General features: G+C 41.1%; 1 protein-coding gene across 14 annotated transcripts in view; it reads right to left on the bottom strand.

Moving 5' to 3' along the window:
• kiaa1109 (KIAA1109 ortholog) overlaps positions 1-12,502 on the bottom strand; it is a 637,888-nt gene that overhangs the window by 251,871 nt on the left and 373,515 nt on the right. For all 14 annotated transcript variants that reach the window (XM_068042417.1, XM_068042485.1, XM_068042453.1 and 11 more), the window contains 5 exons: positions 10,173-10,392; positions 7,583-7,741; positions 4,640-4,815; positions 2,923-3,098; positions 1,351-2,060 (listed from right to left, as the gene is read on the bottom strand). In XM_068042417.1, coding sequence (XP_067898518.1) covers positions 1,351-2,060; positions 2,923-3,098; positions 4,640-4,815; positions 7,583-7,741; positions 10,173-10,392 — 1,441 coding nt within the window. The remainder of the gene's footprint in view (positions 1-1,350; positions 2,061-2,922; positions 3,099-4,639; positions 4,816-7,582; positions 7,742-10,172; positions 10,393-12,502) is intronic.

Genomic DNA, 12,502 nt, shown 5'->3' with positions numbered 1-12,502 from the left:
GAAAAAACAGAAAGACAGAGGGCTGGATTCTATGTTGCCGCCGCTGTAAGATGGCGGCCCGCAAGCGCGAGTTTTACGCCCTGGAGCCGCTGCGATCTTATATGCAGCGGCTCATGAACATGGCCAGGGCGGACCGCACCCCGCCCCACCCCCGATCCCTGTACCCGATGATGTGGAGGGGGCGGGTGAGCCGTCGCCGGCAATGGTGTCCGGCACCACTGCACGAGGCTTCACTGCCGCCGGTAAGATCAGGACGGGCCTCGCCGGCGTCGAGGTCAGTGGCGGGCCTTATCCGGGGCAATCTTCATGCCCCCCCCCCCACTACGTGCACCCCACTCACCCCCACCACCCCCCCCACGGATCCCGACATCGAAGCCCCTATAAAATCCAGCCCAGAATATTTCTTAAATGGTGAGGGGTTGGGAAGTGTTGATGTCCAAAGGGACTGGGGTGCCCTTGTTCAGGAGTCACGAAAAGCTAGCAAGCAGATGCAGCAAGCAATTAGGAAGGCAAATGGTATATTGGCCTTCATCGCAAGTGGTTTTGAGCACAAGAGTAAAGAGGTCATGCTGTAATTTTATCGAGCCTTGGTGAGACCGTACCTGGTGTATACAGTTTTGGTCTCCTCATCTAAGGAAGGATACATCTGCCTTAGAGGGAGTGCAACGGAGGGTCACCAGACTAATTCCTTGGATGGCAGGATTGTCTTATGAGGTGAGACTGAGGAAACTGGGCCTGTATTCTCTAGAGTTTCCAAGAATCAGATGTGATCTCATTGAAACTTACAATATTCTTACAGGGCATGACAGGGTGGATATAGATAGGCTGTTGCCCCTAGCTGGTAAGTCTTGAACCAGGGAACGTTGTCTCAGAATAAGGGGTAGGCTATTTAAGACTGAGATGAGGAGAAATTTCTTCACAGAGGGTGGTGAATCTTTGGCATTCTCTACCTGAGAGGGCTGTGGAAGCTCAGTCATTGAGCATGTTCAAGGCAGACATAAATTGATAGATATCTGGATACTAATGAAGTCAAGGGATTTGGGATCGCGCAAGAGAGCGGCATTGAGGTAGATGATTGGCTATGATCTGGTTAAATGCTGAGCAGGCTTGATGGGCTGAATGGCCTATTCCTATGTTCCTATGAATTTAAATTCCCCAGCTGCCGTGATGGGATTTGAACAAATGTCTCTGGATCAACAGTCCTTTTCTCTGGATTACAAATCCAGTAACATAACTACTATGCTACCATACCTCCATTTCAGAAATTCACCACAACATCTCAGATTCCCTAGAGACTGACTTTCAGAATCTGATTTCTCAGCTTAAGTAATACCACAAGAATGATCCTACCTGTAGGGTACAATATATCAGGGGAAGATTTTTCAAGAATGCCCGTTGGATCAGAGATTAATGAATAAAAGTTAAGTAGTTTGTACATATTCTGCCAGCACTCTGCAGAAGGTTCACTTTGCTCAGACACTGTGATTGAGTCAGAGTCATCCATTTGAATAGTCACATGATCTACCACATCTTTCGATCCCTTCCTGGAAACTTTTGAGGTTCTTCTTTGTGTCGGCCCAGATGAATTTTTATTGCGTGACTCTCTTTTATTGTTCTCATTTCCAAGTCTTTTGTTTGCCTTGGTGCTATTTCCTCTGCCACCTCCATTAAGACTGCCTCGAGAACTGCGACTGAAATCTGAGGAACGGAAATCCCGATGTTTGCGTGTTTTGAATGTTGGTGTGGGAGATACAGACCCAGCTGTGTATCTGCTAAGTTTAATGTCTGTCTGAGTGGCCTTTATATCATCAATCATTGTGCTAAATTGATGAATGAGACGAACTAACGCCATGTCCACATGCTGGCTGATAGACTGACAGGAGATAGTGAAGTTAACATGAAAGGTGTTTTGGTGACGCCTGTTAAGCTCATGAAAAGAAAGGGCATTAGTTGAGTTTTGGTTGCAAGTCGGTTTGTCCATCACAACGGCATTTATGCAGAAGGTGTCAAACATCAGTGCAGGTTTGAAGTCAAGAGGTGGAAGGTTTATCATGCCCTGTCTGAAAATCACAAAAGACGAAAATGAAGGAAATTCTGCATTCAAGCTAAAAATATATGTTGTTTATACAATTATAGTGCTATCTTTGTTTTTAATAGCATATCAATTCATTAACAGCAGGCCAAAGATGGTATCAGAAGTGAGGATCTACCTTGGGTAGATTGGACATGTGGTAGGACAGAGGCTAAGGCAAATGCTGATTTTAGGTCTAAGTTGGCTAAGATGTGGGCACAAGTTGGGAGAGGTGCAGGCTCAGGTTGAAGCTGGATCTTACATTGGATGCATAATTTCAATGCACTTCCAGCCTGAAGTCAGGTGTTGGGACAGGTATGAATGAAGCAAACACAGGGAGAAGACAGCCTAGGTCTGTGGGTTAGGATGAGTTGAGGCCCAGATTGAGCTCTATGCGGATCAAGCTGAGAGCTATGTGGCTGTGTGCGCTGTTGGTCAAAACCAGGAAACAACAAAATGACTACTGGATAAAAGAAGCACAATGACAGAATGAAAACAATCAATGTCAGAATGTTACCATGGAGCAATGACCAATGAAAATAAGTTTCAGAATCAATGACAAGAACTTTGGTAATCTCTTCATTCCCAGAAACCAATCAGCTCAATACTATTTTTTAAGTGATGGTGTAGACAACAATATTCAGACAATATTACTTACAGAAAAAAATGTTTACTTTATGTGGTCAATATTCAAAATTTTGAATCATTTAAAAAAAACATTCATTTCTTACGAACCTCTTGTGGATGATATCTACATTTATCAATTAAAGATCACCACTGTTTTTATTAATCCAATCTTCTTGCAATGAATTTCCTTTTTATAAACAAAAATGGCACATGCCATTAAATACCTTCTTTTTCTTCTCATCTTTCTTTCTTTGGATGTATCAGAGTCAACAATATCTGCCCTGAGACAGTCCAGGCTTCCAGAGAATGACAAATGTTCCCCAAAATACATTCCATATGTTAAAGGTACAATATCTTGCGATTGTATTCCTGTATTACTCAGTAAAGGCTTAAAGACAACCTAAGAAGAATTTATAATGAGTTATATTTTAATCCTATAAATGATTTCAAATCAATAATAGTGTTTCAGTTTTTCTGTGACAAGAATTTCTGCAACACATGCAATTTTAAATAGTTACCAAGAAAACTGATGACCCCACAGTGTATTAAGAAGTTGTAGTGAAATCATTAGATGAAAAAGATAAAGCAGGATTAAAAGAGGAAGAACTCAATATTTCTGGCTCCTGGTGCATGCACGCTGCTATTCTCAAGACAACCAGTTGTGCAAAAAATAACAAAGTAACTCCTGGCAATGCAGAGCATGCGCACAGCGATCGCGGACGTCATCAATGTAAGCAAACATTTGCCAGCCTGCCAGTATGAATATGCACACACATGACATCACCACACAATGACGTCCTCACTTCTCAACAGCCATCTCCATTCACCCAAGCAGTACCCCACTCCCTCCCCCCATCACTGCTTCAATCACCGCTTCACCCTGCTCGACCGCTCGCTTCTCACCACGCCGCTGCCTTCCCTCAGCCACTTGCTCCCACTGCCTGCTTCCCTCCCCACCCTCCCCCATCAGCTACTCACTCCCGCCCCATTGGCTGCTCTCCCCTCTCGGTCACTTTCTCCTGGCCTCCCCGCTTCCCTTCAGCCGCTCACTCCAGACCTCGCCACTACCCCCACCCCCCTCGCCTCCCTTCAGCCGATTGTTCCCTGCTCCTCACTACCCCATCCCCACCCCACTCTCTGGCTGCTCGCTCCCCGGCCCCCCACCCTCCAGCTGCTAGCTCCAGGCCGCGCTGCTTCCTTCCTCTCGGCCACTTGCTCCTATATCGCCCTGTCACTCCTCGCGGCCTGCCTTGCTTCTTCGGGCGGCACGGTGGAGAACGATCAAACGTGGGAGCAAGTGGCCGAGAGGAGGGAAGTGGCGCGGCCCGGAGCTAGCGGTGGGGGGGGGGGGGCGAGGAGCAAGGAGCGGGGAACGATCGGCCGAGGGGATGGCGGGGGTGCACTGTCAAGGTCTGGAGTGAGCAGCTGAGGGGGGTGGAGAAGCGGGGAGCGAGCAGCAGGAGAGCGGGGTGGGGTGTATCGAGGCCTGAGTGAGTTGCTAAGGGAAGGCAGCGGGGAGCGAGCGGTGAGAAGATGAGCGCAGGAGAGAGCGGCAAAGAGATGCGCAATGGTAGGAGGGAGCAGGGGACTGTTCGGGGAGGGATGGAGGTGGCAATGGAAGCCATTGAGGAGATTTTCGGGTTGAATTTGTTTTTTGCGATAAATTGAGCAGCGCCATCTTTAATCCTGGCAGCTGTCTGAGACCTCACAGACAGTGATATTTCAGTGGAAGAGGCTGCATTGCGCATGTGCTAGTAGTGCGCCACCTAATGGCTGCGCTGTCAGCAAACACAGCCAAAAAAATAATTTTACCAGATACACAAAATCTACTAACATTTAATGAAAAGTGAAAACTATGCTTTCACACATGTGAAAATCAGGATTAACTGGAATGTTATTAAATATTCTTACAAGACAAAAACTTCAGGACTCTCTGATTACCTGTGCATCAGCCAACTGAACAGCAGGAGGACCCTGGTTACCCTCCTCAATAGCAGCAATTTCATCTTGACTAGTGCTGTTCTGAGACTGTGTGCCATCCAGCGTGTTCTGATCACTCGACAGCACTGTATTGTAATCAGATGCAGACTGTATTGTAGGAAGATTATATGTCAAACCTATGTAAAATAGTAACACACATTAAAGCCACAGTACAAAATGCTTATCATGAATGCAGACATAAAGTTAAATGGCAAGAATACATCATCTCAATCTTGGACTTTGTTTTGATTGGTCAGTTTAAGAGGCTTGTCTGTTAGTGGATTTATTTGATTGTGTGTCCCTGGCGCATGTGAAGGCATATGGGACACCCGGAGGACCCCGGCACGTGACACGTGCGACTACCAACAGTTGGTGGCGGCAGCGGCATGGTGGGAGAGGGGTGCTGGTGGAGAACAAAAACAGCAAAAGGTAAGGGGAGCCCAACAACAAAGTTACCCTGACTGGAGAGATTGTTTCCTTGAGGGATTGGATGGTATCGATGGAAGGGATGGGGATTGAGATGGCATTGGAGGGATGAAAGGAATGGGCTGGGGAAGGCATGACAAGCATGGCATAGGAAAGATCAAATGGCATGGGATAGGGATAGCATGGGAGGAAGAGGATGGCATGGCAGGGATGGATGAGATGATGGAATTGGTTAAGTGTGGCAAAATGGCAAGGACAATTATTTAATACAACAGATTATTGAAAAGCTATTCTTGATGCTAAAAACGAAAATTCACTAGATTTGAATGGAAAAGTTATTTGGCATATTAAAACAATACATCAGCATTAATTCTATAGATGATGATAACAGTCCATGTTTCTACACTGTCTAATTCCAATGGGCATGCCAGCACACAAACTTAGACTCAAGGAAGGCGCAGTAATAATGTTGCTATGATACCTGAATCCTAAACAAGGACTTGCTCATGGAACAAGACTGGTAGTTAGGAAGTGGTTTTCTTCGGTGACGCTGAAATTATAACAGGTAGATTACAAGGAAATAGAGTGCTTATTCCTCAAATAATATTGAGCCCATTAGATGTAAACCTGTCTTTGAAGCTCAGGAGAAAACAAATCCCAATTAGACTTGCATATTCTATGACTATAAGTCACAAGGCGAGACTCTTGACAAAATTTGTATTTATATTCTTAGTTCTGTTGTTACACATGGACAGCTCTATGTAGCTTTTTCCAGAGTGAGCAGTTTTGATTCTGTTTAAGATTTTGGTGAAAGAATAACTAGAAATCCTGTATTTAAAGAAGTGCTGTTGTGATAACAATACTAATTTGACCACAAACGTTCTGTGGGTCTCTGCTGGTATATAATTGTTTCACACTTCTTCAGCCATTGAGTAGCAAAGTCACAAGTAATGCCATTATTCGATGCATTTTTGAAACCACCAGAGATGTCAAAATTACAATTTTTGCATGATTATACATGCAGAACAAAACTGAAAACATTACAGTTTGATTTCTAGATGCCATTACTTGTAATGCTTTGTAGGTGACAGCTCTATTTTTGTTCCTTTTAACATTAAACAATGTTTTCTAGCACTGCAGCTTTTTAACTACAGCTAGTGAAATATGTAACCATTCACTTTTCTTACAAAAAATACAATGAGAAGGTATTTCATGACATCTTTAAGATGGGAATCCTGTAGTAAAGGAATTGAAAACATCAGCAGCACTGTCTTCACTGGGGGCATAGCGAACACTGAGGAAGAATGCAGTGTAATACAAGACATTAGAAAACATGCAAACTGGGCAGTTAAGTGCCAAATAAACTTTAACATATGAGGTAGGAAAAATAGAAACAACGCCTACAAATAGAAACAACAGCTCGGAAAATAAGAAACTGGGGGAGAAGAATAAACAAATCTAGAAACGCAAGTGAACAAATTATTAACAGCAAAGCAATTAAAATGCTAACAAAGCACTGGGATTTATTTCTGTGAGTATAGAGTTCAAATGTGGTGAAAATATGTTAAACTTGCTTGGATCCTGGTCAAGCTACACATAGAATTCTGTGCGCGGTTCTGGTCTCCGTACTACAAAAAGGGCATGGACGCACTATGAAAGTGCAAAAGAGATTTACAAGGATGGCACCAGAATTGAGAAATTACAGCTTTTGGGAAAAACTGAAAAGGCAGGGTCTTTTTCCTTTAGAAAAGAGATGGAGAGGAGACCTGATAGAGGTCTTTAAAATTATGAATGAGTTGATCATGGTAGATGTGGAGAGAATGGTTTCTTTTGGTCACAGAATACAAAACTAGGAGCCATAAATACAAAGCAATTCCTAATGAATCCAATAAGGAAATAAAGAGAATTTTCTTTACTCAGAGAGTGGTCAGAAGTGATTGAGCAAATAGCTTAAATGCTTTCAAAAGGAAACAAGATGAGAGAAAAAGGAAACAAGATGAGAGAAAAAGGAATAGAAAGATTTGCTGAAAGGATGAGATGCGGTGGATGGAATAGCAGGAGATTCGCATGGAATATAAAAAAGCACAGGCCAGATGGGCTGAACGGTCTGTTTCTGTGCTATATATTCTATGTAGTTCATTCATTAAAAACTTAAAATAAAAAAAAATCACAGACTATGAATAATTTATCCCATTATTAGACTCAACCTTATTCAATTAGAAGGAAAATTTTGCAATAATTTCTTCCAAATGCCCTAAGTTAATGAAACGGGCTCCAATATTCAATCCTAGCCAGTTGATTCCTGCTAATGATTCTTGCTCAGATCACAGGACTCTTGGAGCATTCAATTATCTCTATAACCTTCAATCCCATTGCTAACTAATAGTAACAAAATAAGAAAATTGAATTGGTGTCATTCAGTTCATTCAGCTCCAGATACTGAGTTTCTTCCCATTTAGTACACCTTCTTCAGTTTACCTGTTGGAAGGCTGTTTTGTCCAGATCTGGGCACTGGTGATTCTTGAGCAATGCTTCCTCTGTTACTCACAGCATTTGACATCCAATTATAGAAACTGACTGATGATGGCTCAGACAGCAGTGGGTGTTCTGATAGTATATCTGCAACGACAGCATTTCCTGTTTGTGCAAAATGAAGGGAGAATGAGATCCACGGTTGAAGTTCTGTAAATAGACATCTGCTGAAATTTCTGAAGTGGATTTCCTACTTACCCATGTAACAGAAAAATAAAATCATTCTTCTGCGTATACAACAAACTCTAATGTAAGAGTTGAACATTCATGGGTGTTTTGATCTTTTTAAAAATATAATAGAAGTGACTTATGGGGCTGAATTTTACCAGCCCCTCAACGCCATTGGGTTGCGGGGGGGGGGGGGGGGGGGGTGGGGGGAAGATCACGTTGTTCATATTGCCCTGAAAACAAACACTGGGGGGCATGTGGGAAAGGGCCTCCATCATTTATTGCAATTTGTACACTAAATGTACTGAAATATTACTTTAAAAACTGCAATTAATTCTAAAGGCCGCCGGTCCTTTGCGTCTGTGCCAGACGCCATTGCCGGGAATCCAGTGGCCGCCCCCTCGAAGTTATCGGGGGCTCTGCGGTAGCACTTCCGTGCCCAAAGGCCGCTTTCACAGCGCGCTGCGCTGATAAAACACAGCCCATGAACGGTTATATGAAACTGTGACATAAAATATAGCAATTTATTTTCTATTCCAAACTCTAGAATTTAACAGCCACTTTTACTACAGCAACTTGCATTCATATCATGTCTTTAATTTAATAAAATGTCCCAAGACCTTCACAGGCATCATATCAAACAAAATTTGATATTGAGCCACAAAAAGATATCAAGGAAGATGACCAAAAGTTTGGTCAAAGAAGTAGGCTTTAAGAAACATTTTAAAGTAGGAAAAAGAGGTAGCTTTAAGAGGTATAAATAGAATTGCAGTATGGAACCACAATTTTCACGTTGTATTTCCTAAATTTTAATTCTTAAACATTAGACTTTCACAGTTACATGAGTTTCAGAAAATCCTGTGAAACTAGTAAGAAATCTGAAGTAATGCATTTTTTTGCATACTAAATGAAGTCAAACTTCTATTTCAGAAAGCCATGCACTAGACCTTGTTCTCAGATTTAAATTTCTTTAAACAAATTCATTGCCTCTGAAATAGCTTATAAACCAAATCATCTACCACTGAAATATCAGACGATTTCTAAACTGACCCAACTACCACTGGAACATAATCTAACTTTATCAGACCCAATTATCGCTGAAACATTAACTGTGAATGCTCGAATTTTTCAAGCTAATATATCAAAGCTCCTTTTGAACACTAAAAATTTCACCAAAAGACTAACAAATCGGGCGCTCTGCCTTTGGTTCTATCCGCATATGGGAAGCATAGCAAAAATAAGATGCAATATAAGGATTGCCAGTAAGAGCAACAGCAGTACTTCAGTTATTTTATGGACATGAAGCATGATTGACCACTGCCCGCTCCCCCCACCTGCCCCACCCACCCTACTTTCTTTCTTTTCCTATTCAGATCACATCAGCTACACACCTCCTGTGATTAGAAGACCTGTCCCAGGTTTGTGCTGTTAAAGCACACACAATAGCAGTTCAACAAGATTTCCCCTGAAGTTTTCTCCTCTCTGTCAGCAGGCACTAGAGGGCAGACACCTCTGCACAAAATATGTTGTAGATCAAGAATTTAACAGAATGTTGTGGTCAAAACCACATTCCTTCCACTTCAATATGAATTTTATAGATTTCAGGTGTTGCATCTTTTGAAGCAGAGTTTATTGGTGGAAGGAGGTAGGAAATCAAATTTGTAAAAAAAAACATGATTGTAACTAAAAGGAATTTGTATATCCTGCACTCTCCTCCCTTTGTTTCTGCATCCATTATGATGGTGTGTTTGCTCATAAGAATTTGGGAATAAGGAAGATATCAAGTTGCCTTCTGTCTTGAGGACTGTACCTCTGGTGGGAAAGTACCTTCAATTCTGATAGATGGGTAGCAACTTTCAACATTTAAATTCTTCTAATATGATTTTAGGATTGCATATTAACAACAACTCAATGACATCAAGATCAGTGTTCCTTTATTTCTTTCGTGATCACCATTTCTCACTTTTAACTCTATTTGGATCAGTTTATGCTCCCAAGGGAACATTTCCCCCTTTTTGGTTCGATGGCTTGTAAAGTGGGCTTTATTACATCTGCCTTAAAATATCTCTCCAGGATAAGCTCAAAAAAAGGAAGAAACTGATTTTATAAGCAGAGTTCTACTACCAGAAATATGTTATTTAATATTCCAGCCAATAAAGGCAAGCTAGAATAATATTGGCCAATAATTGCTAATTTACATCTACTATTTTCATGAGTGATTTTGTTTTGTTTCACATAAAAAAAAGAATAAAGCAAGCAGGCATTACATGTTGAGAGAGAAAAAAGAAAATGGCTAGCACTCAGATTGCATTTGCTGCAGGAACATCAACATGTGAAGTGGATTTATGCAAATGAATGTGATATGTACCTGGCCGTGTAAGTGAAGTGCTTTTAATTACTGGTGCACTACGTGGTGGAGTTCCTTCAAGAAGATTGTGAAGACTAGGGAAGCTCCCAGTCAGATAGCTCAGTAGACTTTCTTTTCGAGGACTGTCTCTTGTCGGTAATCCTGCACGGCTGACATGGGCTGGTGAGTCTGCTACTGTATCTCCACTGGTATAGCTGAGGGACTGATATGGGTGGACTCCCTGCAAGGCAAACACAGAAAAAAATCAAATATTTTGACTTCCTAAAAATTTTAAATGAACTGATGGCTTCAATGTTTAAGTACTTAGCTTTATTTCCCAAATATAATTGTCCAGATTTTACGGTCAGCAGCGAAGCAACGGTGCTCACCATGAGACTTTGAAGAAAGCTGCCAACAAAGATCTAGCAATCTCTGTGGCATGATTTGCTTCTTTCCTGATGGCAGTTTAAATCTGGTGCCATATCAAGGGGATGTCCTGACATGCAGAAGCAGTGACGTCAGCAAGCAGGTAAGCAACCAATCACATTGCATATTCACACAGCAAACCAGGAAGTTAAAAGCACTTAATATCCTTCACTTTTATTTTAAATTTTCGGATAGTGATTGGATTAACATAGAAGCTAAAAGATAAACAAACTTCAAACAATTTTTTAAAAAACGTTAAGATTTATTATGGAGAAATTTGACATTCCATAACTATAAAGTTAACTTCTTTGGGTCAATGATGGACTTTAGTAGTAATTATGAAATTAATACGCCATTAAAAAGCCAATTACACCTCAGTCAACAAGGTGCAACCTTCTCAAGGGTTTTTACGGCGAGATTAACAGCGTAAGAATGGAAGTTCTCGTCAATTCATAATATTTCCCACTGATTGTAATCAGGGTGCCTCAACAGTGCACAAAATCTGGAGAATCACAAAATCACTGTTGGCAACTTCTAGATTTGCGTGATATTCTACACATATGCGACTCTGGAACTTCTTGTCAGTTTCAGTGAAGTATTGACGACAAACACTGTCAGTTTCGCCATCATTACCACAGCAAAATTCGGGCCAATATTTCTAAACACCTTGGAGGGGTTTTAGAATATTCAAACAAAACATATTCTACATAATACAAGAATAACCAGGATGTTAATGGGAAGTATCACAAAGACACGCTATATTTATTATTTTGTTTAAGCATCAGAATAGTTCCCCAATGATTTACCCTTCCTGTTTTGTTAAACCGTGGCTCACCCTAGGCTGCATTACTTTTTTTGTCAGAAGAATAATATTTAAATATGACAGTAACTCTGACGGAATCACACATGCATGTGCCAGAGAAGAGCTGGTCGGGAGATATTTTAATATGTCATTGAATCAAAGAGACTAACTTCATGGCATCTAAGAGGAGGAAGGTGCCCATTCAATCTAGACAAAATATCTGCAGCAGGAATAAATTTGCAAAACTGAAGATTGTCCACAGCTACAAATCTAATTTAAAGAATTATGTCTGGTGAAAATGTGCAAGTTTCTTCATGCAATGTCTTTGTGCTTAGTGTCTAAATTCATCAATTTTCTTCAAGCTAGCCAAGCCATAACCCTAATAAAACTTTGGTAACAAATGCAAATCACTTGGCAACCATTGTTTATAAATGTCAGATCCAACAGATTAAATTTGACTAGAAACAAAAAGTTGTAGAGTATTTACAAATGGAAATGTACATTCTAAATCTAAATAATGAGGAGCTTGCTAGATTGAATAAATGAAATTGAGTTGCAAAAGAAATTTTGACATCACATCAGCCTCAATCCCAGCTATATATGACCATCAGTCATAATTCATTAGTCTGTCTCACAGAAATGGGTGCCACCAGAATTAATGGCTGCAGTGCAGAGATCTTGTGCCACAATAACTGGTGGGCACCTTACCCAATTCCAGAACTGACTTCAGTGCAAGAAATGGTCCTGTTGGATAACCCACCAGTTCTGGTGTAAATCCAAACCAGATTTGACAAAAGGGTACAATGTGTTTGGCAAACAGTCATCTCATCAAGCCTATCAAGAATGGAAAGGTTCACATGCATTTGGAGCAGTGTATGAAACCTGCTAGCACATTCACTTTACTCAATACTACAAAAAAAGTGAAAACTGACTTTTAAAAACAAAAATGCATCTTCAATCAGTGGAATGGCAGAATCATATTTGACTGCTGACAAAAGTGATAAAAGAAGTTGACTGCAAACTAGGGTGGTGTCTTTGTACAGCAGGATAAAGGAGAATTATATGGTAATAAAAGCAAAATACTGCGGATGCTGGAAATCTGAAATAAAAACAAGAAATGCTG

Source organism: Heterodontus francisci, chromosome 1, assembly GCF_036365525.1.
Source record: "Heterodontus francisci isolate sHetFra1 chromosome 1, sHetFra1.hap1, whole genome shotgun sequence".
Lineage (NCBI taxonomy): Eukaryota > Metazoa > Chordata > Chondrichthyes > Heterodontiformes > Heterodontidae > Heterodontus > Heterodontus francisci.
The sequence above is the reverse complement of the archived record's forward strand: the minus strand, read 5'-3'. Positions and strand labels throughout refer to the sequence as shown.